The 26,098-nt window shown below is 41.5% G+C and overlaps 1 protein-coding gene across 2 annotated transcripts in view; it reads right to left on the minus strand.

The window, feature by feature from the left end:
* The window catches only part of LOC126269699 (transcriptional regulator ERG homolog), a 291,748-nt gene extending 265,897 nt beyond the window's left edge, over window positions 1–25,851 (minus strand). The window contains exons 1-2 of one of the 2 annotated variants that reach the window (XM_049974011.1): window positions 25,635–25,851; window positions 5,322–5,372 (exon numbers count right to left, since the gene is read on the minus strand). In XM_049974011.1, coding sequence (XP_049829968.1) covers window positions 5,322–5,372; window positions 25,635–25,719 — 136 coding nt within the window. In that variant the 5' untranslated portion in view covers window positions 25,720–25,851. The remainder of the gene's footprint in view (window positions 1–5,321; window positions 5,373–25,634) is intronic. The other variant, XM_049974012.1, reaches the window with a different exon arrangement.
* Window positions 25,852–26,098: the final 247 nt, after the last annotated feature.

Here is a 26,098-nt window from a genome sequence, read left to right on the forward strand (position 1 = left end):
ACAGACATAAATGACGTTCGTGTCTGGCAAATGTCACGCTCCCAGTATATAAGGTCGATATCGGACTCTCAGCAAGGAATATGGCCTCCTCTGGCACTAACGCATATTTTGCGTCTGATATTCATGCTGGTTACGAAACTGTTGAGTGGTGCTGAAGGAATGTTGACCCACTCATCTCGCAAGGCGGTTTCCAGCTCTTGCGCGGTTAAGAGAGGGTGTGTTCCTTGTGGAAGAAGTCTGCCAAGACCATCCAAGGCATGAGCTAAGGGATTTAGGTCCGGGGAGTTCACAGGCCGTTCTATAAGTTCAATATCTTCACTTTCCTGTGTGTCTGAGACCTCAGCGGCCATGTGTGGACGAGTTTTGTCGTCCATGAACAGACTGACGTGACCACGGAAAAACTTCCTGCAATATTACTGTACTGTAACGTTTGCTGTGTTCGGCCATTGTGCACAATGTCTGCCTGCCCACACCATAACGCCGAGGCCATACCGATGACGTTCATGAACATTCTATGGTAAAGTGTTCGCCTCTCTCTTCACTCTAACTGGTGGCCAGAATCACTTGTCACAGTGAAGCGGGATTCGTCGGAGAACATCACTCTGGACCACTATTGCGGATTCCAACAAACATGCTCCCATCACCACCGAACTCTTTCACGACGATGGCTTTGCTGAAGTGGGATGCATTTACCAGGCTTCCGAGCATACAAAACAGCCTCATTTAATCACCACGAAGAGTTCTGGCAGAGACACATGTACGGGTAGCAATTTAAAGGTCTTTAGCGATCTGGCGAGGATTGAGATGACTTATCTCCACTAGGGCTACGTATCCATCCTCTTGACATGTGGTAGTTAGTCTACGACTACTGGTATGCTTTCGCATAGCATTTGCACCTTCGTAGGCAGTTTTTAATTGCGAGATGTCTCTTTTGGATACAACTACGGTACTGACACTTTGACCGGCTTCGAGCAGTCCAACTGCTCGTCCAAATGCCGCAACTTCATGAATTTACGAATGCACACAGAGAGGTCTTGCACAGGCTTCACTTCGTTAACACTTGCCGCCCTCTACATTTAACTTTACAATCATCGATCGGGTGTTCCGCAGAGATTGGATGCTGTGCCGTAGCAAGTGTCAGTTGTTCCTTAGCAAGTGTCACTTGTAGCCTAGCAATTGTCAAACAGCTTAGTTTGGTGCATATAGCAACACCGTCATTACCGTCAAATACTTTCAATTAATAATTTTTTCTCCTTCGGCTTTTAGGGCGATGTCTCGACAAACCTTATATTCACTGCTTCTAAAATTGATGCTCTGTTACGTATTCCCACTTTTTGCCATATGAGGGTACATAAAAAATGCAGGTAAATTATCGAACATGATCGTTTTCGTGGTCCAGGTTTTATGTTGTGGGGAGGCGCAATGTTGCGTTTGTGTACTGACCCCAAATCTTTGAAAACGGTACACTCGCCAGTCAACACTACGGTGACACTGATCTCGTTCCACACATATGTCTTTTTAAGGGTGCATTCGACCCTAATTTCATTTTTATCAATGACAACGTGAGACCGCATCGAACTGCGTAATTCTGAAACGAGAGAGTATTCGGCAAAGGAATGTCCTGCCCGTTCCCGCGAATTAAATCGCTTCGAACGCGTTGGGATGTGCTGGGAGATGTATTTCTGGGCACATGCTACACCGACCATTCAGCGGTTACCAGTCGCGCTGGTGAAAGAAGGGGAACGCTCTCCGCAAAAATTCGTTGTAAGTATTGCACCCAGCATAGGAGCACCTTGCAGAGTATTCATTGCCAGTCGCGATGATCACAATGTATATTAAGAACCGTGTTCCATCGTTTCTAATGTTCGGAGCACTACCAAAAATCGTGGTGATTTCAGTGTAATTATTGTCTTTGAACAATAATGTCATGTCTGTTCGTTCCATTGCGTACTTCTTTCAGTCACCCGTTCAGTCAGCCTTTCCTTCTATGTATGGTCCAAGATCCACCGAGCTATGTGAGTTAGCGGTGATACATGATGCGCAAATTACATTCGTCCCCAGGTTTTGCACAACAGGGCGGAATATACCAAATTTGCCGGAAGGAGAACTTAGTGCAACACATTCTCAATGTCCGACCCAATAGCAGCTTTAAGTTTTTCTTATAATAACATGTGTCAAAACGGCGTTAAAATGATTCAGAAAAATTAACATACACGCTTAATCACCTAAAAGAGAGGAACTACAGCGTCCCTGTTGAACCTGAAAAACCAGTGAATAAAACAGAGAGGTTCCAAACTATTTTGCATGTTCGATGGTATCACGATTTGTCAGCAAGCTAGAGTGGAAACGAATTCGCTGACAAAACGCTGCAGCCGGTAATAGACGTTGTTTTCTAGAAAGTATAAACTTTCGTTTTCAGGTTTTTCCAGTGCATCACCTTGCACCAGCAGGTTACTTCATGTGAAAAGGAATGCACTTACTCGGACTGCGGCAACGCTGATATCGCGAGATAAACCGAATTTAGTACAGAGCACGTTACTAAATCGGCCCTGTTTTCGACGCCTCAACCGCAGTAATAAATATGCGAAACGTATGGAGACAACAACTGTACATTTTGAAGCACGAGCCAGTGGGTTGGGAAGTGTCTGGGGCGCGGGAGGTGAATCAGAGTGTGAGGTCACGACGCGGTGCGCCGGTAAGGCGGGCAGCGGACACGCAAGGCGTCGCCGTTAATCAGGGACAGCCAGGGTGCTGGAGCGGCGCGGGGGTGAGGAGAGAGGGGGGTGCGGGGGAGGTAAGAAGTAGTGCCGCTATCTGGCGCCGCATCGGCCTGTGGGGAGCCACTGGCGGCGCGCCCCTCTAAGGGAAACGCTCAACTTCTCCACTTCACTTCACTGGGGACGCGGCAAACAGCTGTTTTGTCGGCTTTACTGTCCAAACATTGCAACTTCATACTAGCTACGAGGGCGGCAGCTACACTGCGGCTGCTCCACCTGAAACCGTACTGGAATAACGGGTAAAATGCCCTGTAAACTGTACTGCTTGAGACGCTATGAAACTCCTCGTGAGACTGACTGTTGAAGACAAAGGCGAAGCTAGCTGTGGAAATCACGAGAATTTTATTCGAAATGACACGTCTTGAATACAGATATTTTATTACGAGGCGCGTTTTTTTAAAATAAGTACCGTTCTGAAATTTAAAAAAAGACGTGCAAGATTTATTTTTACATGAAAGCCTGTACCTTAGCCTACTTTTCTACATAATTTCCGTGAATATTGAGGCACTTGTCATAACGTTGTACCAGTTTTTGAATACCATCCTCATAGAAGTCTGCCGCCTGACTTGTTAACCACTGCATCACTACTGTTTTGACCTCGTCATCGTCTTGAAGACGCTGACCGCCCAGGTGTTTCTTCAAGATGAAACATGGGTGGCCTACGTCACACCAGTCACAACAGTCCATGGAAGGGCGGCATTCAGATTCACCCAGAAAAGTGAAGTTTAAGCAAACAATTTATACCCGGAAAATATTGTGCACAGTTTTTTGGGACAGAAAAGGAGTATTGCTTGTGGAATTTCTGCCTCGTAATGAGACAATCAATGCAGAAGCTTGCTGTAAGACATTGCACAATCAGTCGCCTAGAACGTAGAACTACTTAAACGTAACTAACCTAAGGACATCACATACATCCATGCCGGAGGCAGGATTCAAACCTGCGACCGTAGCGGTAGGGCGGTTCCAGACTGAAGCGCCTAGAACCGCTCGGCCACACTGGCCGGCTCTGTTTTTGTGATTTGTGTGTTAACGGTCAGTGAAAACCCTTATATCCTCCTCTGTAGCCGAGAGTTCACCGTTTCTGGCTACTATGAGAAGGACCCAAAAAGTGCCAGGGATTTTTCCTTATTGGAGCGAACTGGAACGAGATGCGCTCTGCCTTGAAATGCCAGTTGAGGAGCCTTTTAATCGGAAGAATCCAAGATCTGGAAAGTTGACAACGGAAGAAAGGTATACTCATCCAATGACCCTCCATATAGCATCCACATGACGTCATATGGCAAAAGATGACACACATCACGTCCAACTCTGAGTCTTTTTTTTTTTTACATCTGTTACCAATATATTTCTCACTTTTACAGCTATCAAATAAATTTCTCAAGAACAGCACACTGAAAGGAAAACTGGCAGTTGTTGAATATGTTACCAGATAACAAGGTAACAGTGCTAACCATGGAGTGTAATATTTTTTCTCTAGCGTACTTTTACTTCGCGATAACGTGCTATCAATACATGAGCCATTTCGTTGCGTTAATTGTCCACTTGACATGGATAGATCCTATCTGTTACGAGGAACGAAAACAGATGTAAGTTGAGGTCAACAGTAACGGAATACCCTAAATGTGAAACTGTTTGATGTGTGTTATAAGGAACATTCGTGTGCAAGAAGTATGTTTTTAACTTTATAACAGCATTTATAGTAATAATAATTTGCAGGAAAGGGGAAAAGGAGAATGTAGAACATCGTGAATTTTTCTTATTTATTATTTCCAAAAGTTCCTAGTGGTTGTGTACAAAAATGACAAAGAATATGTTCTTCATAAATAGATATTGAACCATTACATAATCTAGCAGTAACACACTGATTAAAGAGTTTCGTTTTTTTTCTATAATCTCTTGAATAGACACTAAAGCTTGGTCAGTAATATTTAGCGCGTCATATTATTTTTCGAATGTGTCAGTGACAAAACTAGTAAAACAACCATTCAGAGAACTTTGAAAAGACCGTCGCCTTATTTCTCTTACGAGAGAATAGTTACTGTAGGAATATATATCAATAAACCGGTAAGTAAAATGGTGGAAATCGATCCCAGTATGCTGTTCAGCAATTCACAACATTTGAAAGACGCCAGCCACTGCAAGAAGAGTAACTACAAAACTAAAAAATGCTCTGTGTTCAAAGATTCTTCTTCATTATTAGCGATTCGTGACTTGTGCTGAGCTTATACTGAAAGCAGTTAAAATTCACTTTATAAGTATACTGCTGCTGAGAGAGAATTCTTGTGGGACGAATCCAAAGAAAATCTCTTACAGTTTACATATTCTTGGAAAGCAGTTGGCAGAGTAGATTAGGATTTTATTTTCAGGTGTGGGATGGAACCAAACAAAGACAGTTCTACTCATTGAACGCTGAAAGTATAAGGCAAAATGTCTACAGAAGTCCCAACGTATACCTTAAAAAGTTTCTCAGTTCTACACATTAGTAACTGCAGGTACACAACCAAGGGCAGCCCGTCAGTTGTGGGAAGCTTGGTGTATGCTTACCTTGAGTCTGCGCTGCCGAATGCGTCGTCCATGATCCCTTGTACGTCGTGTCTGCAAAACAATAACAAGTAGTTACGGCTGCGCTCACATACTGTCCATTTTCATGGAGCAATGAGCAATACTATCTGTAAAATATAATGGCACTTATTCCAGCTTACAATACTCCAGGTTCATGGAGCAACAAATTATTATTGCCAAAGAGAAAACATGTATTCCTTGTCGAAATAATCTCTGGGTCTGCATCATCTTTGGCAAGACCAAACCGTAATCTAAGTGTTCATCAGTCAACTTTATTCAAAAGATACTCCCTGTGACTTTTCAATCCTACGTCAGATCCACGAATAATTAAAATTTTAATTCAGAACTTAAGAACTTACGAGGATATTAGCTCCTTTGTGTTTTTTCCGTTCGGAGTTCAAGTTTTGCAGCTTTATTTCATATGGCCTTACCCAAACTCCGGCATAATGAGACAAACTGACTGCAGTATGCAATACAAATTAGGTTATTTTTTGTACTTGTGATCTCAAGTGAAACAATAAGGGATTATGAGTTGTAAGAGGGAAATAGATAACTATGATATTTCGCAAAGTGAATTATAAAGAGAATTAACTGCCGGATAGCTTGCTTTGTATGTCATAACATTAACGTCTTTTATTAATATTAGGTATCATGCACGTTGCTGCAGTTTTCAAGCCTCTTTATGAATCAGAAAACTAAATGATGTCATATATAAAGGGCAATACTGTTTTTGAGCCATTTCTGTGCCACAAGGCGTATTTAACCTTTGCAGTAGCCAGTGCATCATTTAATATTATACAAGAGACTTCTGTTAAAACGTAAAATTAGTCAGTTAGTCACTAATTAGTTACGATAGTAATTACATTCAAAATTATAGGTATGATTGCACGGGAAAACTATTTTAAAGAAGCATGAAAAGGGCGTTCTTGGTAAAAGGAAAAACTCTTGACTGTTATAAAGTCTCTCATTGCTCCATGAATTTGGATACTGTGAGCAGTTGCATTTAAGTCACTTACCATGATGTCGATGGCACCATTCCATAAGGAGCAGCAATAACGTAATAGTGAGCTGACAGAGGTTTCAGAAAATGTTTGTGACACTATTGATTTCTTGAGTGTAAGAAATAGACGAAAAAGCCTTGCTTTCTCTGTCTGGGCATATCCTCTAGAGTGACAGCCGTTATTAACTTAATGGAAGACTTTGTTTATCAAATCAAAAGACAAAACTAAAGAAAATGTCTAAGTTAGACGAAATTTGTAGTTTTGATAGTTGAGTATTCGTTTGTTTATATTCATTGGAGGTAGTATAAGTCATTATGAAATCGTGTGAGGTATCTAAGGAGAACATAATTAACAATAGTTATCTCGCTTATAGTAGCGTGTATCCATTGATCGGTGACCAAACATGTAATGAAAATAAGAAATGTTGGTACTACATTACAGCAGGAGCTCAATGGGGCGTTTATATCTCATTTGTCAGAGCTGAATTTTTGTATGGTCTATCAACAACAAAGGTTTCGTACTTCCGTTTGATTTTCACATTTCCTCTTCCCTTTGAACTGACGAACAATGCATCTGTCGGATAGAAACGAGACCAGCAGAGTATCAAATAGTTAACATTTTACACCCAATAAATTTCGTTCTCTACAACGTGGCGTCCAGGTGACAGAAACTATGAAGAGATGTATATTTCTAGGGATTTATTTATTTCAGTTATCCGGTTTCCACTAATAATCGCATGTATTTTTCTTTTTATGTTCTCGTTACCGTACATGCGTCTCGAAATTTTTTTGTCATCTTACTTTATTGACGGCAATAAGGTTTTGTACGAAAATGCAGAATAATTATTTTAACGCATTCTGAAAGTAAGTCATTTGTTCCCCCTTCTTCCTTACATGTACGCCCCAATGGCTGATAACATTAGTTTCATTTACCAACATACAGATCTTAACGATATTTAGTTGTGTGCGGAGAGCCCACGTCGTTAGAAAGTGGTTATAAACTGCAATAAAACTTGCAGATAGTTAGCACTTGGTACATCAACAGGAAACTGACAAACATAAATAGCCGTCACGTAATGCGCGTAATTATAAGGAAAGAGTCGGCATCTTTTCACTACGCTATCGGCTATTACGTATTCCTTTCGGCGGTGCATATAGGCCCAACTGAGTCACGGCAATCAGCCACAGCTATTAAATGTTTAGGAGTATCAGCCAGGGGAAATTTCAGATAGCACAACCACACAAATCTGACAATGTGTTAGGTAGATAGCAGAATGAGACTAATAAACTAATACATTCGGAATAAGACATATGATTACAGACAATCCTTCTTCCTGTGTGGCATCTGCTAACAGAACAGTCATAACGGCTAAGGGGAGGTGAAGGTAGAAGAAATATAGAACGTTACGTACCCGCCTCCGTGCACCTTACGAGGGTTACGTGTGATGGATGTCGACGATGACGATATAGACATTGCTGTTCAACAAGTTCAAATTTTCAAGGCCTGCCGTACACAGTTTGTCGCTTCGTGTTTTCAATCCCGCATCGTAAATATCGGAAAGCGTTTGATTTTTTGGATCCACTAGGTAAAAATGTCGCTAAGAAAGAATCTATTCTGGTTCTAGTGGTTTGGTTTGCATTGTGAACTACGCACCAGGGTCTGACAGGGGTAGTGGTGCGCTGTTCCTTGTGTTTTAGATAATAGGAGGCGTAGCAAAAAGTAAGGCCCATTGAGTAATAAAAAACATGTTTATTATAAAAGGACTTTATCAGTGGTTTTTGTTTGCTGTAAGTGTACTTCAGTTTTCCTAGTACTGGTTGCTCACTTGTAAGCACTTTTTGTAAGGTTTCACTAGTTTATTCAGTCCTTCTCCATAAGTATGAAACATCTGCTTCTGTAGCTACATTTTTCAGCACATTTGTGTCATAGACATTGGGTATTCTTCATTCAGTTATAAATTTTTCTAAATTATTGCTTAGGACCCCCTGAACATTACTGGATATTGGCAGCTTGTCGTAGTTAGCTTCGAAATATCCTTTCTCATCTGCAGTGTCATCCGTTGTTGAAATCCACGCGCAAACAGCACACATATTTTGCTCAACTTCACTCGTAAATAACACTTCTGCACTTCGCAAAACACAGTGTTGATGTTTCTGCCGTGTCCCAGATGGACTGGACACACAGCAGCAGTATAAACAGTGTGTTTTCTAAAGATAAAAGTTATATATTTGTGTTGATGCAGTAAAAAATAAGACAAAATAAAAAACAAGTTCCCGTAATAGGTGGAGCAGACGTCCAGTAACCTCTGCTTAAAAGTTCTCCGTCTGGAGAATCAAACCAATTGACAACGATAGTCTTAAGTTTCTCGTTATCTTACAACAGTTGTCCATCAAGTCATTGTTCCAAGTACAAGGAGAGGTTTTACATGGAGTGGGTCCAAACAGAAAGAGTTTGGAATATATCCCAGCAACATAAGCTCATGTATTATACACTCTACGATGGAAAAACGACGCACCACGAATGAGTTATGCAAATTGGTCGCAAATAGATATTCATACTGGTATCGAAGGAAAATGCAAAATTGTTAAATTTGACTGCGAATGGATGAATGTGGGCGTTCCTGCGCAGTTTCATGGCGCAGCTGGTACGGATAGTATACAGGGGACAAGTCGATACCAGGGCACGAAGTCTACGCAGTTTCATTCCGTGTACTCATCTGGGCAGTAACTATGCGTCTCAGAGAGGCGCGTGAAAAATGTACTCAGATGTCGGCATCTGAGGGAGGACATGTAGTTGAGGTGAAAAAAGTTGGTTAGAGTAACTGGCGAATCGCTCGAAATTTGAACAGAAGCGATGCCACTATTCGACGAGGTTGTTAGGAATGGGTGAACCAAGGCGGAACACAGTATCAAGAAGGAAGCGGTAGACTTGGGAGACGACAGAAAGTGAGGACCGAGCAATCGTCAGAGGGGCACTCAGAGCCATTATCGTCATCGAGCCAACGTGTATCTGGTGCTTCAGTGACCACAATGGCGGTTAATAGGCGACTGCCATTGTCATCTGTACACCAAGAAGCACGTTTGCATTAGTGCTGGGCACATTGAGCCTGGAATGTCAATAACTGGAGTAGATGTGTCTTTAGTGATTAGTCCTTCAAACTGAGCCCTATGGCCATTGGAGACGTATGTGGATACGCTCCAAACTGACGGTCGCCCGTCATACGGCCCAACAGCCAGCAGGACCGTATTGGTTGTTACCTTCGGCAGCCTTCCAGCACAGCGGTACGTCAACTATATTCTACAGTCCGACTTCTTGCCCTGCATGGCAAGCCATCCTGGGCTTACATTTCAGCAAGATAATGCCCACCCTCACACGGCAAGAGTTTCTGCTGCTTGTCTTGGTGCTTGCCGAGCACTAACTTGCACAGCAAGGTCGCCGCAACTCTCCCCATTTGAGAACGTTTGGGGCATTATGGGCAGGGCCCTCCGAACATCTCGGGATTTTGACGGTCTGAGGGGCCAATTGGACAGAATCTGGCACGATATACCTCGGGAGGACATCAATTCTGCTAGTCAGTGGCAAGCTCTTGGAATAAGAAGTACAGAAATATTATGGTTGTTAGGGCTCTAATTACAAATTTTCTTCCTCGATTGCCGGATAACGTGCTACAGTTACAGAATATGGCAGCTGCCACAGCGCAGTTTCACCTGCAGTGTCATGTAAACATCGCATAACAAACCTAAAATTGCACTTTTCCGATATCTTTAGCTCTCTTTCAACACGTTTCCCATTTATTTTGCGCGATGTTTAACAAGACGATGTACTACCTTTTCCAGAACTTCCGAATACTATTAAAAACCTAAACAATTTATTTTATTTTATTTACTCGTATCAGAAACCCACATTTACAGTAATCACCATTATACACAGTTATATACAGATGATACGACGTTTCTCCAAAATTGAGCCATATCTAGGGCACTATCGATTTCAACCATATGTTCCTGTGTTGAGCAGGTAAATAGACAAGGACAATGGCACAGGTGTTCCACAGTTTGTTACTCTGGCATTTACACTTGTTATCCTGAAACCTCATAGCTTAAGGGAGACTTCTCCCTACAGACACCAGTTCTTCAGTGGTTAAAAGGCCTCCAAACACACCACTCCTCGTTGCGACCGGGCCGAACGAATCTAGCGGTTTTGTAACAACTCATTTAGAATAATCGAGACATCAGTAGATGGAAAAGCTAAGACAGTTAACAACAATTGAAAAGAGAATATATGATTTTAAAACTGCTTAGACGCTAATAATTATCTACGAAGAAGGCTACTTTTAAAAGATCGGGCTGATAATTTTGAAAATAGTCACGTGATTCTTCACAGTAGCGTCGATCTTAAAGTTCTCTCCAGAGGTTATCGAAGTTTTTCCTACTGTCCTACTGCCCACTTACACGTCTCATAGAAACCAGACGGTTATAACTGACACACGTGCACACAAGCAACTGCGTATCATATGAGCAGTTCATGGGTGGGAGAAGGACAGACAGATTTCTCTGATGAATCGTTAACCATCTACCTCATGGTCCTCTGTGGTACTCTAGAGACCAAATGTGACTGCGTCATGTAACATGCTAAAATATACCGTAATCCTGCGTGCATCAGCAATTTTGAGATCTCCATTGACATGCGAAGTGGCACGTAGGTTCGCTCGCTTCATGCGTATAATGTGAATATAGGCACCAGTGAGTCGAACATACCTTACGTGGAGGTGCTTTTCAGCTTTCATACATACTCTCTTGAAATAAATAAGACTTGTTCAAAAAGTTCATTCACCGAAGTGAAGCACGGAGATCCTTTGTAAACTGACCGCTCTGCTTCAGGTTGAACCTGACCATTACGGGATTTGTCAACGAGGGGCGTTGAATGAGTAAAGCAACTCATTTTTATCAGATAATTCCGGTTAAAAAATGAGGAATTTGTCGTGGGACATCGTGGAATATTCCCGCTTCAAACCCTATAGTTTCACGAATTTCTGGTAGGTGTTGGCGCCATATATAGCTTTCAAAATGCCGTCCATAAGAAGGTACTTTTCAAGCAGAGAGCTGTCACTAAATTTCTTTTGCTAGAAAGACAGATCATCGTGTACACTCATAGGCTCTTGAACAATGTCTACGGGGACCTGGCAGTGAACAAAAGCACGGTGAATCATTGGCCAAGGCGTCTGTCGTCATCGCAACAAGATCGCGCCAACGCGTCCGCTCTCCAGCGTGCCAGCCGGCCGCACACAGGTGTGACTCCTGGAATGTTGCAACCTGCAAGCTCTCTCATTCGAGGTGATCCATGCATCACAATTAAACACCTCGCTGCAAAACTGAATGTCTCTGTTGATAGTGCGGGCACACATGTCGACCAGTCGGGGTTCTCAAACGAGTGTGCCTTCTGGGTTTCCTGTCTAACAGAAGACCATAGAGAGCAACGAAGGATCGTCTATGCGGAATAACTGCTTGCGCGTTACGTGGCTGATCGTGTCAGTGTTTTGCTGAACATCGTCACAGGAGATGAATCAAGGGTTCATCATTTCAAACCGGAAACAAAACGGCAATCCATGGAGGGGCGCCACACCATTTCTCCTCCGAACAAATAGTTCAAATCCGCTTCCTCAGCCGGCAAAATCATGGTAATGGCCTTCTGGAACTCTGAAGGGCTTATACTGTTTGATGTCCTCTATTATGGACCAGTGATCAACCCTGAAGCGTATTGTGATACCCTCAGGAAACTGAAGAAACGACTGCGTGTTCGTCGCCACAAAAATGCAAATGAATTTCTTCTTGTCTATGACAACGCAGGGCTTCACCCAAGTCTGAGGACCCGAGAAGAGCTTACAAAACTTCGATGGACTGTTCTTCCTCATCCACCATACACCGACTTCCATCTGTTTGGCCCAATGAAGGATGGTTCAAATGGTTCAAATGGCTCTGAGGTCATCAGTCACCTAGAACTTAGAACTACTTAAACCTAACTAACCTAAGGACATCACACACATCCATGCACGAGGCAGGATTCGAACCTGCAACCGTAGCGTTCGCGCGGTTCCAAACTTAAGCGCCTAGAACAGCTCGGCCACACCGGCCGGCAATGAAGGATGCACTCTGCGTGAAAAAGGTACGTGGACACTGGGGAACTTCCTGATACAGCAAGGCGTTGGCTCCGACGTCAACCAATAGAATGGTACCATGAAGGATAGAGGCCCTCGCAGTAAGGTGGCGTAAGGCCGTCGCATTGAAAGGAGATTATATTGACACCAACCTACTTTCACAAAGAGTGTTGCATTACTTACTGAACGCCCCTCATATTTACTCGTGTCTGAGGCCTACATTTACGGTATACAGTGTTATAAAGACGTATTCACAAAATAGGAATTTTGAGCAATATCATATTACAAACTTACAAATCAGGTGACATTTGTCAAAAAATCAGTCACACATCGAGAACTATCCTTTTCAAGCATAAGCTCCTGCGCTGAACAGGTAAATGGACAAGGAGAGCAACGGCACAGGTGTTGCACAGTTTCCTCTTTTGCCACTCACAATGGATGTCCAGAAGCCCCATATTTTAAATGAGAACTTCCCCCTACTGACACCAGTTCTTCAGTGGTTAAAGGACCTCGTACAAACACCCCGCACCTCGTTGCATCCGGGCAGAACATGTCTTCTTAACAACTCATTTAAAACGAACATAGGAATTTTACAGCCAATTGGTTGCAAATATCTGTTTGGTACAATTAGTTTCGACACCTACTAAGCGTATCTTCACCAGAATGAAATTTTGAAGAATCGCAAAATTACATTGTACAAAAGCAGCAGTCGGAATTCAGAGCAGCTATGCTCAAGACAAAATTAAAATAAAATACGTCCCAGCCTTAGCACGTATGCCTAGCGAGGAAAACATGTGTTAAAATTCTGAGAGCCCTTCTCTCGATCGGTTAGCGAACATATCACTGCTCCCCGCTTACAATTCCCATAGTGACCAAACGGTAAGTTTGAAGCTCATATAGATCCAAACAAGCAATTATTTCTCTCACACACACTTCACGAATGGAATGACAGACTGCTTGGTCTGACGAATCACAAACCATCTGCGACATATGCTCCTGTGTCATTTGGAGTCCAAACGTAGTTGAGGTGCGCAACAAGGTAAAAGACACTGTATCTCTGCGTGCATCAGCAACTTTGAGATCTCCCTTGACATGTGAATTGGTACACAGCGTCGTTGGCTCAGAGAAGTAGCCTGAGTGTTCACGCCATTGAGTCGAGTATTACGTATGTGGATACTCTCCTGAGTCGTGTTTCGGTTCCTCTCCGTGCTGAAAGTACTTAAGACTTGTTCAAAAAGTTCATTTACTCAAGTAAAGCATGGTGTGGGATCCTTTGTACTCTAGCCCCTCTGTTCAGGTTAAACCTAACCTTCAAGTGATTTATCTGCTTATGTAGATTGTGTGATTCGTGAAAGGTTAAAAAATTTCCAATGGTAGGGTAGTGACGTTTATCCACTTATTGGATAAAATCCCGATCGCAGAATCGTCATTTTACCAAGTTTTATGTGCTTCCATTCGATTTCCTTAAATATATAACTTTTTGGGCTCCTTAAAATCCAGCTATTTATGACTCGGCAAGATACTGGCCTAAGGGGCCAAATGTATGAGTGGGAAAACTCTTCATTGGTGCAGGATGTACTGCTCCTCTTGACGAGGAGGGTAAGAGATGATTGCTGCGGCATCGCCTCCATATGACTCGATGGAAGTGAAAAGAAAAAAAAGAAGAGGTACTTCAATTTCCTGTCGGCATCGCTCCGTGGGCAAGGGGATTTCGATGGGCATTTTGGGGAGAAGAATTAAAGCCTTCACATAGTAAGACTCGTCCGGAATCATCAGACAATGTTCACATGCCTACAGTATTAGATGTTGGGTTGCATGTGATACTAAAGGTACTAAAGGTATGCGGAAATTTTCTTTTTTAAATCAGATGCTAAAAGACGGTAGATTATTTTTCGCTTTGGATATCCACAAATAACAATGGTACCGATAACTTAGCAAACTAAGCCACACATGTGACTTGTGGAGCTTTCTACTCTCCATTAATTTCCTATGCGCAGTTTGTGTAATTGAATGTGGAAAAATTTGCAGAGGAATTAAATTGTTTAGTTATTGCTTAATAAATATCGTTACGTTTGTTCGTTTATGCAATTAAATGTAACGAACATGCGTGACAAGTGGGCTTAGCGGCACATAAAGTACGACTCACTATGAAAGACGAAACACAATTACCGGAGATAGCTTATGGAATGGTAAACGTCTCTGCCTTTGTGGAATAGGGTAGCACCGGAGTGAATAAATTACAGGAACCATAAATTCATTACAATGGAAGCAATTGTCATTATGGATGGGAACAGAGCAGATGGTTGAACTACGTATTCATCTTCAAAGTGACATATTCATGAGCTAATGCCGTGAACACGTTAATGTATAATCGACTTGAAGCTTGTATATTTCCTTCAGAATGAAACACAAATTATAATAAGCGTTGTAGTGTCAGATAGTAGCCCTGAAAGATGTGAGTGAGTTTGAGACTAATTCCACAAAGTGATGGATCCTCGTAGACATGTTCTCGATATCTGACACAAAACACTCGATGAATAATACTGTTAACGTGTCTCATCATCAGATGGAATGTAAATGAAATCTATAAATTATCTGTGAATATACTGTGCAACATTTTCTCTGTTTTATCAGTGGATGATCTTCCGATGGTATACAGTCCATTTATCAAAAAAATGTTGCCGTATTGTTTTGATGATTTGATGTGGCATTTTACCACAGGGCCAGAAATCTCAAATAATTCGCGTTTCATCTGTTTTGACTGTTTGTCGCGTCTTATTGAACATTGAGAACAAAGATAACCACACGTATCACACTCTTTAAAACTGTAACTAGTGTAATACAAAGGTCTAGTGCTGTTACAACAGTATGGGGAGCATAAAGAAAACATGCAGTTACATGACTCCCAAAAATACAAGCTTTCACTTAGTGTAGCTTCATTCCTAAGCTGCATGAATAGGTTCTCTGAATTAAGTCTGTTACTTTCTTATTTATACCGTCTCAGTATTTCAGACGGTCGAGTCGATAGATAACACTAAAATAAGAACGTCAACCAGTGTGCACCTATTAACTCTGTGACAATGTGAACAAGCAAGTATTGAAAATCCTGAGTGGTTGAGAAGTACTGTGTGTTTCTTGACAGAAATCCACTTAATTTTCACATTGTTAAGTTATAGCTCATTGTGTATTATCCTACTTTTCCGAGTTAGATTATCCCATTGATGAGTCAGATATTCAAAAGAGTCTAGGGTTTTCGACTGTGGCTGTCATAATCTCTTTATTACATTTTAACATCAGCAGGTCCTAAATTTCGTCAAAAGCTGATGTAGGTGGAATTTAGTAGGCAAATCTGGTAAATAGGTTGAATTTTCAACAATATGTCATAAACCCCTGGTGCAGGGGCGTTATTCCGATGGTTTCCGTTGTAATGCGGACGTCTTACCACAATTTTTTCTTCCAGTCGATCCAGATGACTTGCGCAGTTGTCAGTTACTATTTTAATCTTTACAGATTAGTCAATAACAAGAATTCCTTTTGAAACAGACAGAGGAAATCGACCTTAATCTTTGTACAGTCAAATGATTTCCACCGACTATTTGGCTGTTAGTTCGTTACTGTTGTTAGGTGGTAGACCCACGTCTCATCCACAGAATTAAATAGGAACACAAAATCCATTAGATTATTTTCAAAATATTCCAGACATTTCGGAATGTGATCCACATTTTCTTGTGGTCAATATTCATTAAGTGTGGCAGAAATGTTGCAGAAACTTTTGTTATAGTTAATAATGTACGGTACTCTCTCTTATTATATGGTTATGATATTAGCTATTTCATATATATTTATGCGTCTATCATTCAATACCGTACTTTGCACTTCCTTCAAGTTTTGATCTGTTTTACGCATGTAAAGAAGTAAGTTTAGGATAATTTTAAGCTGTCCGTGTTCCAACTGTCGGGAATGAAGAAACAAGTTCATAAACAACCACCAATTGCAGTTAATGTTTCGTTGGCAATAAAGCGCCTACAACATAGGCGTTTATGTCAGCATCCGATTTAGTTTATCCATTTGAGAGAAGGAAGTTCATTTCCATTAATTTAAAAAAGCACTAGGAAGAAACGTAGTTCACAAGTCATTATGACACTTGAGCTCATAGTGGAACGTATACTTGCATAACAAAGACAAAATATATAATTTGTACCAGCAATATCTCTGAGGTTGGCCAAGGATATTTCATGTTGATCTAGTAAGAGCCCCACATTCAGGGACGGATTGCAGCAATCCGTGACTATGTCGCACGATCTGTCCACAGCGCAAGTGTGGGCAAATTGCAGATCGCAGCTGACGATCACAGATCTCTCAAAATTCCTGACGCGACGCGTGACGATATGGACTCGCTTGCCTAGACATAAAGTGTGGTTGTGTACTACTGTTTCATTTTTCTGTGGTCATGTAGACCTAGAACATCATGCTACAATTTGTAGTTATTGAATGAGCACAGTCACACTGAAAGGTGAAGTTGAAGGTGACTTTCCCACTTATACTAAAAAGGAACAGAAATATGAAAAAATTGATGCCATCGGACCTTACAGTGATTATCATTTTGAAGCTTGTGCTTCAGAAGTGGAAATAAATGGTAAGCTCAAAGCAATATTCACGTTATACAGGGCCGCATCTGATCATTTTGAACTCCTCATGAAACAGCTAAAAGCATTATTAATGTTTTATCTTCGAATCTGTAAGGGATAATATTAAATGTACATTTTAACTTAGGTGTGCTGGGCATACCCGTTCTATAACTGTACTTAAGTCCCTTGTCATCTGATATAATCTAACTCTCCGGCGTACAATTCAGTACAAGAGCTACGGAAACCAACAATGGAACATTCGATAATATTTCTAAAGGAACATCAAGATTTCAAAATCACTGTGTAATTCCTTGCAGTCTTACTAAAAGACTACTAAATGAAAGAGAAACTGGAGAGTTTAAGATTTCTTTGCGAACTACAGATTGGAAATATGTACATAACATGTCTGACATCGCTGAACAATGTAATGTATTCCCTAATTAGAAAAGGTTTGTTGTATAAGAAACTTCCTGCCTTTCGCGGGCAAGAGCTCTGTGAACTTTGGAAGGTACGAGACGAGCTATTGGCGGAATTGAAGTTGTGAGGGCACGCCGTGAGTCGCGCTTGGGTATCTCAGTTGATAGAGCACTTCCCTGCGAAAAGCAAAGGTCCCGAGTTCAAGTCTCGGTCTGGCACACAGTTTTAATCTGCTAGGAAGTTTTATATCAGCGCACACTCCGTTGCAGAGTGAAAATCTCATTGAGGTTTCTTGTAAGTTGCTTAGTGCTCTCATTATCAAATCCTGAGCGAGTATATTCCTGGTAATCTGAGCTCCGACTTAAGCACAATGTAGTTTCTCGTGCATCTCAATGTTTATGATGTCATATTTCCTAAACTATGTGTCGCACACTAATATAATTTTGCAGGTATCTTCAGGGGTGCCCGCATCTCGTGATCGTGTGGATGCGTTTTCGCTTCCCACGCCCGGGTTCCCGGGTTGGATTCGCGGCGGGGTCAGGGATTTTCTCTGCCTTGTGATGGCTGGGTGTTGTGTGATGTCCTTAGGTTAGTTAGGTTTAAATAGTTCTAAGTTCTAGGGGACTGATGACCTAATATGTTAAGTCCCATAGTGCTCAGAGCCATTTGAACCTTTTGTTCTTCAGTGGTACAAGCGAATGCTGAGTGGAAAATTTGTTGCGAATGGAGTTAGTAGTGACGAAATAATAAATTTAAACGTCTTGCCCGATACTGCATTTTTACTGCAGAGACATCCTTTTGTGGGATGCGGTTTGAAAGAGAAAATTTTCATAAGTTTTGAAATTACGTGTAAAATTTGTAGAATGTTGTTAATTGTTCTCAACCTCAAATAGTGGATGAATATAAACTTGCTATTTGCGCATGGTGTGTTACGCTGCGCCTGGACAAAACCACTGTTTCTGACAGTTTGTAACTTTAATACTTGTCTTAATGTGTTAAACTTTTAACGTAAGATTATATCATTTGAGTAGATTATGACTTCATCTTAAATTTTTAAATTAGAACTGTAATTATATGAAATTCTGAAAATCAAATTTTGTTGCACTTAGAAGTGGTTCGGTAGGCAACCAACAATTGGACCCGGGTGGTCGTGCACAGTTCCCAATAAAATCGTTTCAAAAGCAGTTTTGTAGATTAGCATTTCCGTCTTCTTTATCAATCCGTCTCCCGTGTGTAGGGCCCCTAATAGCTTCTCCAAAAGAATATCAAATCAGGTAAGACGTGCGTTGCTCCCTCAAAGTCATATCATTTCACAAGTTAAGGTGGGTTCATCGGAACAGAAGTTCTGGGCCATGCACAAGCTGAAGGTCTGGCGTGTGGGGTACTGTTTAGGGGTGAAGTGGCTGCCAGCGGTCGCGAGCAGCGGGCAAGCATAAGCGGCCCCTGCTGGCGTGGCTCTGCGTGTCGGCCGCAGGTGGCGCGTCGCCCGCGACCCCAGCTTGTTCCGACCACGCCTCGCTCGCCCCACTTGTTCGCCACACCTTTCCTCCTCAATGGCCGCCCCGCGCCTCACTACACAGGCCGCTCACGTCCGTAGAGCTCAGCGCGCGAGATTGCAGAACACCTAAGACTTGTGCGGCAATGCAAACCATCTAGGTGTTTTGCGACAACTAGGCTTCTTACATCGACACAACCTCTTCCACGTTACAAGTTTTAATATATTCAGTTCGAATTTCAATCCTATTGAGATGAGCTACTCTGATCAAATTCCGATATTTCGCTGAAGGACCAAAATATACATTCTGTTGGCAATAGCTGCTTGATTCAAGTGCCTACTGCTCTCTCGAGGACCCTCGTTTGTGATAGACGTAAACGGGAACCACAAGCCTTGGGAAGAAACTGTTAATAACAAGGCCAAATCACACACCGTCACTTCGAGATGGTCCTACAAATTATCGTTCTGCAGCCTTACAGGTTATCGTTTCTGTACCCCTCCAGTCAGTGTCAAATGTCCACCTGTGGAGAGTAGGAGACGTGATGACCATACAACACATTCATTATTCCATTGGTATGAGGAACTTTAGTTGCATTTTAAACTGACATCATATATTGGTATAATATCCAACCATTTGCTTTTTTAGTCTGATACTTTTCATAGTAACATAACCACTAGTTTTCAAAACACTACCGACTCATTATCTGATGGAGGCGCAGATAGATGCTAGAGCCGCGATTCTAGCGGAAATAACAGAAATTTAGTGAATGGCATTTTCACGAAACGAGAAGATCCTTGTGTTTTAGGATACTTATATTGCACTGGCTTACATACACACACACACTGTCTCTCGTTTTTCTCTCTCTCTCTGTCTATCGCACACACACACACACACACACACACACACACACACACACACAAGCGCGTGATGGCGCACATACACACACGCACAAGCGCAGACGCACTATAATACAGCATTTAGATTCACTCTGTTTCGTTCTTAGTAAACAAACACTGAACGTATGTACAAAGAGTATGACGATGCATAATTTCACGATCTTTGATATGAGACACGTGTAAGTAATTTATTCCGCAATTTAAGACACTGATATCATGTCAAACATCGCGAAGTGTCAAAGTACAACATCTCGCATTTTCATACACTTTGTGTTTGAGTTCAGCGTGTTTAATATAAACCCTACTGCTCCTAAATAGCGTGGAAGATGTGAAATGTCATACTTTGACAAATTGCGATGTTTCACATGATACACGTATCTTAAATTACGAATAAATTACTTACAAGTGTCTCATATCAAATATCGTGACATCATGAATCATCGTACATACGTTCAATGTTTGTTTACTGTGAATGAAACAAAGTGCATATAAATACTATGTTCTAGTTCGCTTGCGCGTGTGCATTTGTGTATATGAGCTAATGCGTGCTTATGTGTATATGTGTATGAGTGGGTGGGTGGATGGGCAGGTTCAAAAACGGTTCAAATGGCTCTGACCACTATGGGACTTAACATCTGCGGTCATCAGTCCCCTAGAACTTAGAACTAATTAAACCTAACTAACCTAAGGACATCACACACATCCATGCCCGAGGCAGGATTCGAACCTGCGACCGTAGCAGTCGCGCGGTTCCGGACTGAGCGCCTGAATGGGTGGGCAGGTTGGTGGGTGTGTAACCTGGTAAAATGTACATTAACGGAATGCATTTCTTAGGGATACCAAAAGGCAGCGCAATGTAAGTATCCCAAAGATATTATAGTTACTTAAGCCACCAATGTATGTTGGGTGCATTAATTCCATCATATTATAATGGACGGAAGTAGCTGCATGTCCTCAACACTCAGCTTTTAAGCTTCTAAATTCCGTTGGTGATAAATGGCCAAAGTTCTATGGACAAAAATAACAGTTTTACAGTTTAGCAACCACAACCAGGGAATTGTGCAAATGTATAGTAAAAAGATGAAATGAATTTCGCGTGGTATATGAGTAATTGCTCTTGCTCTGACGAATGATCAGTGGTTAATACCTGTAATTCAGTGATGCATCTAGTCTGTCGATGCTTTTCACCCTGGTGGCGAAAATGTGATCAGCAAGGGCGGGAAATGTAGTGGCGAAAAGCTCCATAGCACGAGATTATGCTGTTGATAATCAGACGTTATGCCAATGTCATGGGTTAATGTCTATCTTTTTCCTCCGTCTCTCATGGCCCACACGATACAGATACTTACTGGATACTATAATAAGGAGAGGAACTGTTCATTCACAATAATGGTGACAACATTGTGGTAATAACTAGTTAGTAAAACATCATCATTAAATAATTGATACTTCCGTTTGTATTTTTATGCTTTCCTTCCGATGTTGAAAGTAAGTAACTCATACAAATTTCTCACCGGTGATTACAATCTTCCATTTATCAAATCAGTTGTTATTATGTTTGGCTGGTCTTCTTATCAGTTAAGCATACCCATCGACGAGGACGTCTTGTTCGCGCTATTCAGCTTTCGGTTTTCACTTGGAGGATGATTTTCTCTAAGAGGACGCCTTGGCTCCAAATTTTGTGATAAGTTAGCTATAGAATGATGTAATAGCACATTATCAACAGTCTCATTTCACCTTTTCATTCTTTTAGAATTCAGATATTTGTTTCTTTTCTTCTTTCTAAATTCACTAAATTCGCAAACATCTCCGATCTTACTCATCTTAATTTTGTCTGATTATCACAGTAAGGTGTTGCTTTTCTCGTAAATGGTATTATTTTGTATTTTCTAGATGTAGTTGCGATCCTTACAGACAGCGGACCCAAGGTAGATGAAACGAACAGGTATTTCGTACTTTGCTACAACATCTGGTTTCACCAGAAATTCATCATCGTGTTCTATCTTAATTTTGACTTGCTTTTGATTTGTGTTAAGCTAAATTTATTGCTTTCCTGATCCACTCACTCGAATCGTTCGATCATGTTATTATTTGAAAATCAAATTGTTAAGGAAGTAAACTAAGATCTAACAAAATCAAGATGTACTAAGAAGCAGTGAATACCAGATAGTGAAGGTCTAGAAACAAGCTGTCAAACTGGATTTTTATTACGAAGTCCTTGCTGCTCTCAAAATGAATGATGCATTTCCTGGAACCTGAGTGCTGAATTTACACAAAGTAGTTTCATGTATTTCATGCACAAAATTTACAAAATGACTGAGCGAATTTATGAGTGTTCAGAATGTTGTTTTGTGTGCTTCATAGAGGGCAAGTATTCTAAATATTGACAAAAATTTTACTTAGGCTGTACGAAAATTGTTTTGAAGGTGTAACTGCGCAACAGAACAGACTTCTAAGTTCAATGTGAAACAGCTGACGTATTCATATTGTTGAAAAACTACCTCAGTAAAGAAACAATAACGATATACTGCTAGATCCATCCTGTTTTGAACTATGGAGAAACATATGCGTGGATTGCATGTACTTAGTCAAAATTATTGAGTTCTAATTCCAAGTATATTTCCTAAATAGCAATTCAGATTTGTCAAATATTAATCAGAACTGTCCAACATTTTTATTAGGCAAGAAGTTGACACTGGTAAACATAATACCAAAATTATCTAACGTTTTGGTGGTCTGAGCGTCACACGTAACGGTGACAAGCTGAGACTAGTAATAAACCGTCTACCAAATCTTTTGAAGCTAATCGGCTGATGGAATAAGCGGCTTTAATCCTAGTTGTCGTGGCTCCATAATAAAACTTCGCTGAACCGTCTTTATGTTTACTTTATGGAAACGGGTCGCTTTACATAGTCGAACAATTTGGGGAGACAGATTTTAAATATTAAACTTCAGATAGCAAAGACATCTACCAACCTTCTTGAACTCTGATGTTCAAAGTCGACAACATAAGGAGACGAATGCATACTAGAGGAGCTAGTACAAACAGAACAGATCCTCCGTGCTATTTGCACTTAATCTATAACTCACTTTTACACGAGTGATACTGCACGGCTTTTAACATTCCAGATAGTAGGCAAATCGAACTGTACAATAAAAGAAAATGCATTTTCCTGTTTAATCATTACCAGACATAGGGTTTCATAGTAATTAAGCAGAGTATTCATTTGAGGGAACTGTTGATGCATGAAAACTACTCAGAGTTTCACTCGAAACTTGATCGTTGAGTCGCTGTAAGCCGTAGATAGTCTAGTGTTTTCTCCAGTCTGAATAGCAACATCAACGGAAATGTTCAGGAGCTACTGCGTATAAACAAACTTGGAAAACTGTTGACGACAAAAGAAATTAAATCACTATTTAGTAAGAGATTCTCTGTGGCCTATATCTTCATTCGAACTGAAAATCTTTTATCTTGCTTCAATTTAAAGTAAACCACTTAAGAATAATATCAAGAAAATCAGCATTTCGCAGTAATGCGGAATGTTCTTAAGAAAATCGCTTCATTGTTAAATACATAATCTACTTTTAGGGCGTAATCTTTGTGTGCAACAGTTCGGGTAGTGTACCTTTACATGACTGTTAAGAAAACATGTTTCAGTGTTATCTGCTTTTCGATTTCTGCTTTATCTGCCGTCGTGAGGTACTAAACATTGCAAATGAAATTAATCCACTCGTATTTGGTTTCTTGTTGGCTGTGGCACATTTGGTATCTTGAGAGAACTGTGGTAGTCACTTCATCCGTCATCCATAGGCCCACATTTACACATGGACAATGTGATTCCGGATTCAAGGTGGAGAATTTGTGCCTGGGATTGATATTCAGAGAATGTATCTTTCGTGTAACTAGCAAAATGAATGAGCAATTCACCATCACATCAGATTCAGGAATTATGTGACTGTAATATCGAAGGAAATTGCTCTCTTCGTTTAACATTTATTTGGTTTCTTAATCCCGTCGTCCCATTTGGTATCTTGAGTGAACGATGGTACTCACTTTACTACTACTGTGAGTGACTTTTTTGGTCATATAGTCAAGACTAAGTGGAAGTCTTTTCAGCGTTCTGCGAGACTACATTTTCTGTAACGAACACCAACAATGCACCTCTCTCCCCTACCCAAATGAGCTTGGAGTTGTTGAGAATAGCATAGACATCTTTCTCTGGTCTACAAGAACACATAACTGGAGTCTTCTGTCATCAGTGTTACGGAACTGAACCTGTAAGGAAGTGGAAATAAGACTATGAGACCCACGAGGAGACTTATATATTTTTCTCATAAAGCTAAATCTTTTGTTGTATCACTCAACTGAACTCGTTCGTACGCGACACCTAGTTCGATATGTGTTCTAGGATCCTTGATGATAAGTCGCGGAAATTGATGAAACTTTTTTGCTAAATGTGACTCTCATATCCACAATTCCTCCATATTTATTCACGGAAAATGTAGTCCCGCAAGTAGGGTGGTGAATTTGTGCCCGAGGTTGACAATTTAAGAATAGTGTAATTAGCAAAATAAATGAGTAACTCCAGTTTAGAAATTGTGTGACTCGTGCTTACTGGCAAGACAAACTTCATGTGCAGCAATTAGTTTCACGGCTAGATTGAAAATAATAATATGAAAGCATGCTTCGAAGATTATGTATTGCCATACAACTGGAGTTACCCATTTTTTGACAATATTGTAATTACTTTTGTATCTTGTAACAAGGATAAACTTTTTGTGTTGTTTCCTGAAGGTTACTGTAGAATACCGTCATGTGCGGAAGAAGACTCCGCTACTCTCAAACATAAATTTATAAAAATACAGACCTGCATATCATCCCACAGAATAACGAAGAAAGGAAGTACAGCTTGTATGATGTATTATGTTTTTCCTTCATCTGCATTTCATTTCATAGGAGAAAAATTCGGAAATTGTTTTTAACTTCGGTGTTTCAACAAATGTTATCGCGATTGCAAATGCGGATGTTAACTATGAAAATAGGGAAAATTTTGGGCTAGTGGGAGTAGTTACATGATTTATGTAAAGGAACACACGCGCATTAACAATTACGGAACTACGTCGTCGAACTGCACCACTAAAGCGACCGTTTGGGTCATTTAATGAGTAAAAGAAATTTTCTATTCTTACTCTTGCTCTTGCTGCTGCACAAGTTTCGAGAACTACCCCAAGGTGAATGCTTTCTGCTCTAGGTAACAACATTAAAAGACATAAAATTTGTATCGCTAAACACGGGGCAAATTCACGGTCGTTGAAACAGCTCCACACAGCCACAAATATGCTGCTGTAGAATTCAAGCAAACAAGCAACGTTGATAGCGTGAACACATGCCATATTCTTCTCTCCAAATGCTGTTTTCTATCTTTTATTTTTTATTTTCGCTTTAGACAGCCTCTGTTGTAAGGTTGTCCATTCTGAAGTTCTAAAAAGTGTCTAACTTAGAAAACCCAATAGAAGACAACTGTGTTAGTCATAATGCCATCGAAGAGGCACGACCCAAAGATGGTAGAAATGACCTTCCGACTGGCACTGGTGATATTTTGCAGTTTTGCTGCACGAAAGTAGTTGACCAGAAAACGATGGGTCGAGCAGGGTGCCAGTCACGGCAAAGAGCACCTGTCGGCGGAGCGCAGTGATATTTACCGGCAGCGAAGAGCATGGAGAAGTTGGTGAAGGTGCCCGCGGCGGTGCGCGACAGGTAGTCGGCGGACGTCTTGATGTCGAGCATGACGGCTGCCGGCTGCTGGCTTCGGCTGCGCTCGGCTCGGCTCGGCTCGGCTGGCCTATGCTCGCGCTACCCTCGTCACCACCGGGAGACGACTGCGGCGCCTCCGTTCGCGGCACATCGCACGCGGCAAGTGCCGGCGCGCCGGCCAGCGCCGCGAGGCGAGCGCCGCCGGCTAGGGGAGGGGGCGCGGGGGTGGGGGGCGGGGCCGGCGGCGCGCGGGCCAATGGCGGCGCGCGGCGCCATGCTGACGCCCCCACCCCCGTCCCGCGAAGGCGGAGAGCACACGCTGCGGGGGAAACGAGCGACAAACGGCGCCCCGCCGCCACCCGCCGTTCGCCGGCCTCGGCGCGCCGTGTTATGGAGATAGCGGACCTTTCCT

Source organism: Schistocerca gregaria, chromosome 1 (genome assembly GCF_023897955.1).
Source record: "Schistocerca gregaria isolate iqSchGreg1 chromosome 1, iqSchGreg1.2, whole genome shotgun sequence".
Lineage (NCBI taxonomy): Eukaryota > Metazoa > Arthropoda > Insecta > Orthoptera > Acrididae > Schistocerca > Schistocerca gregaria.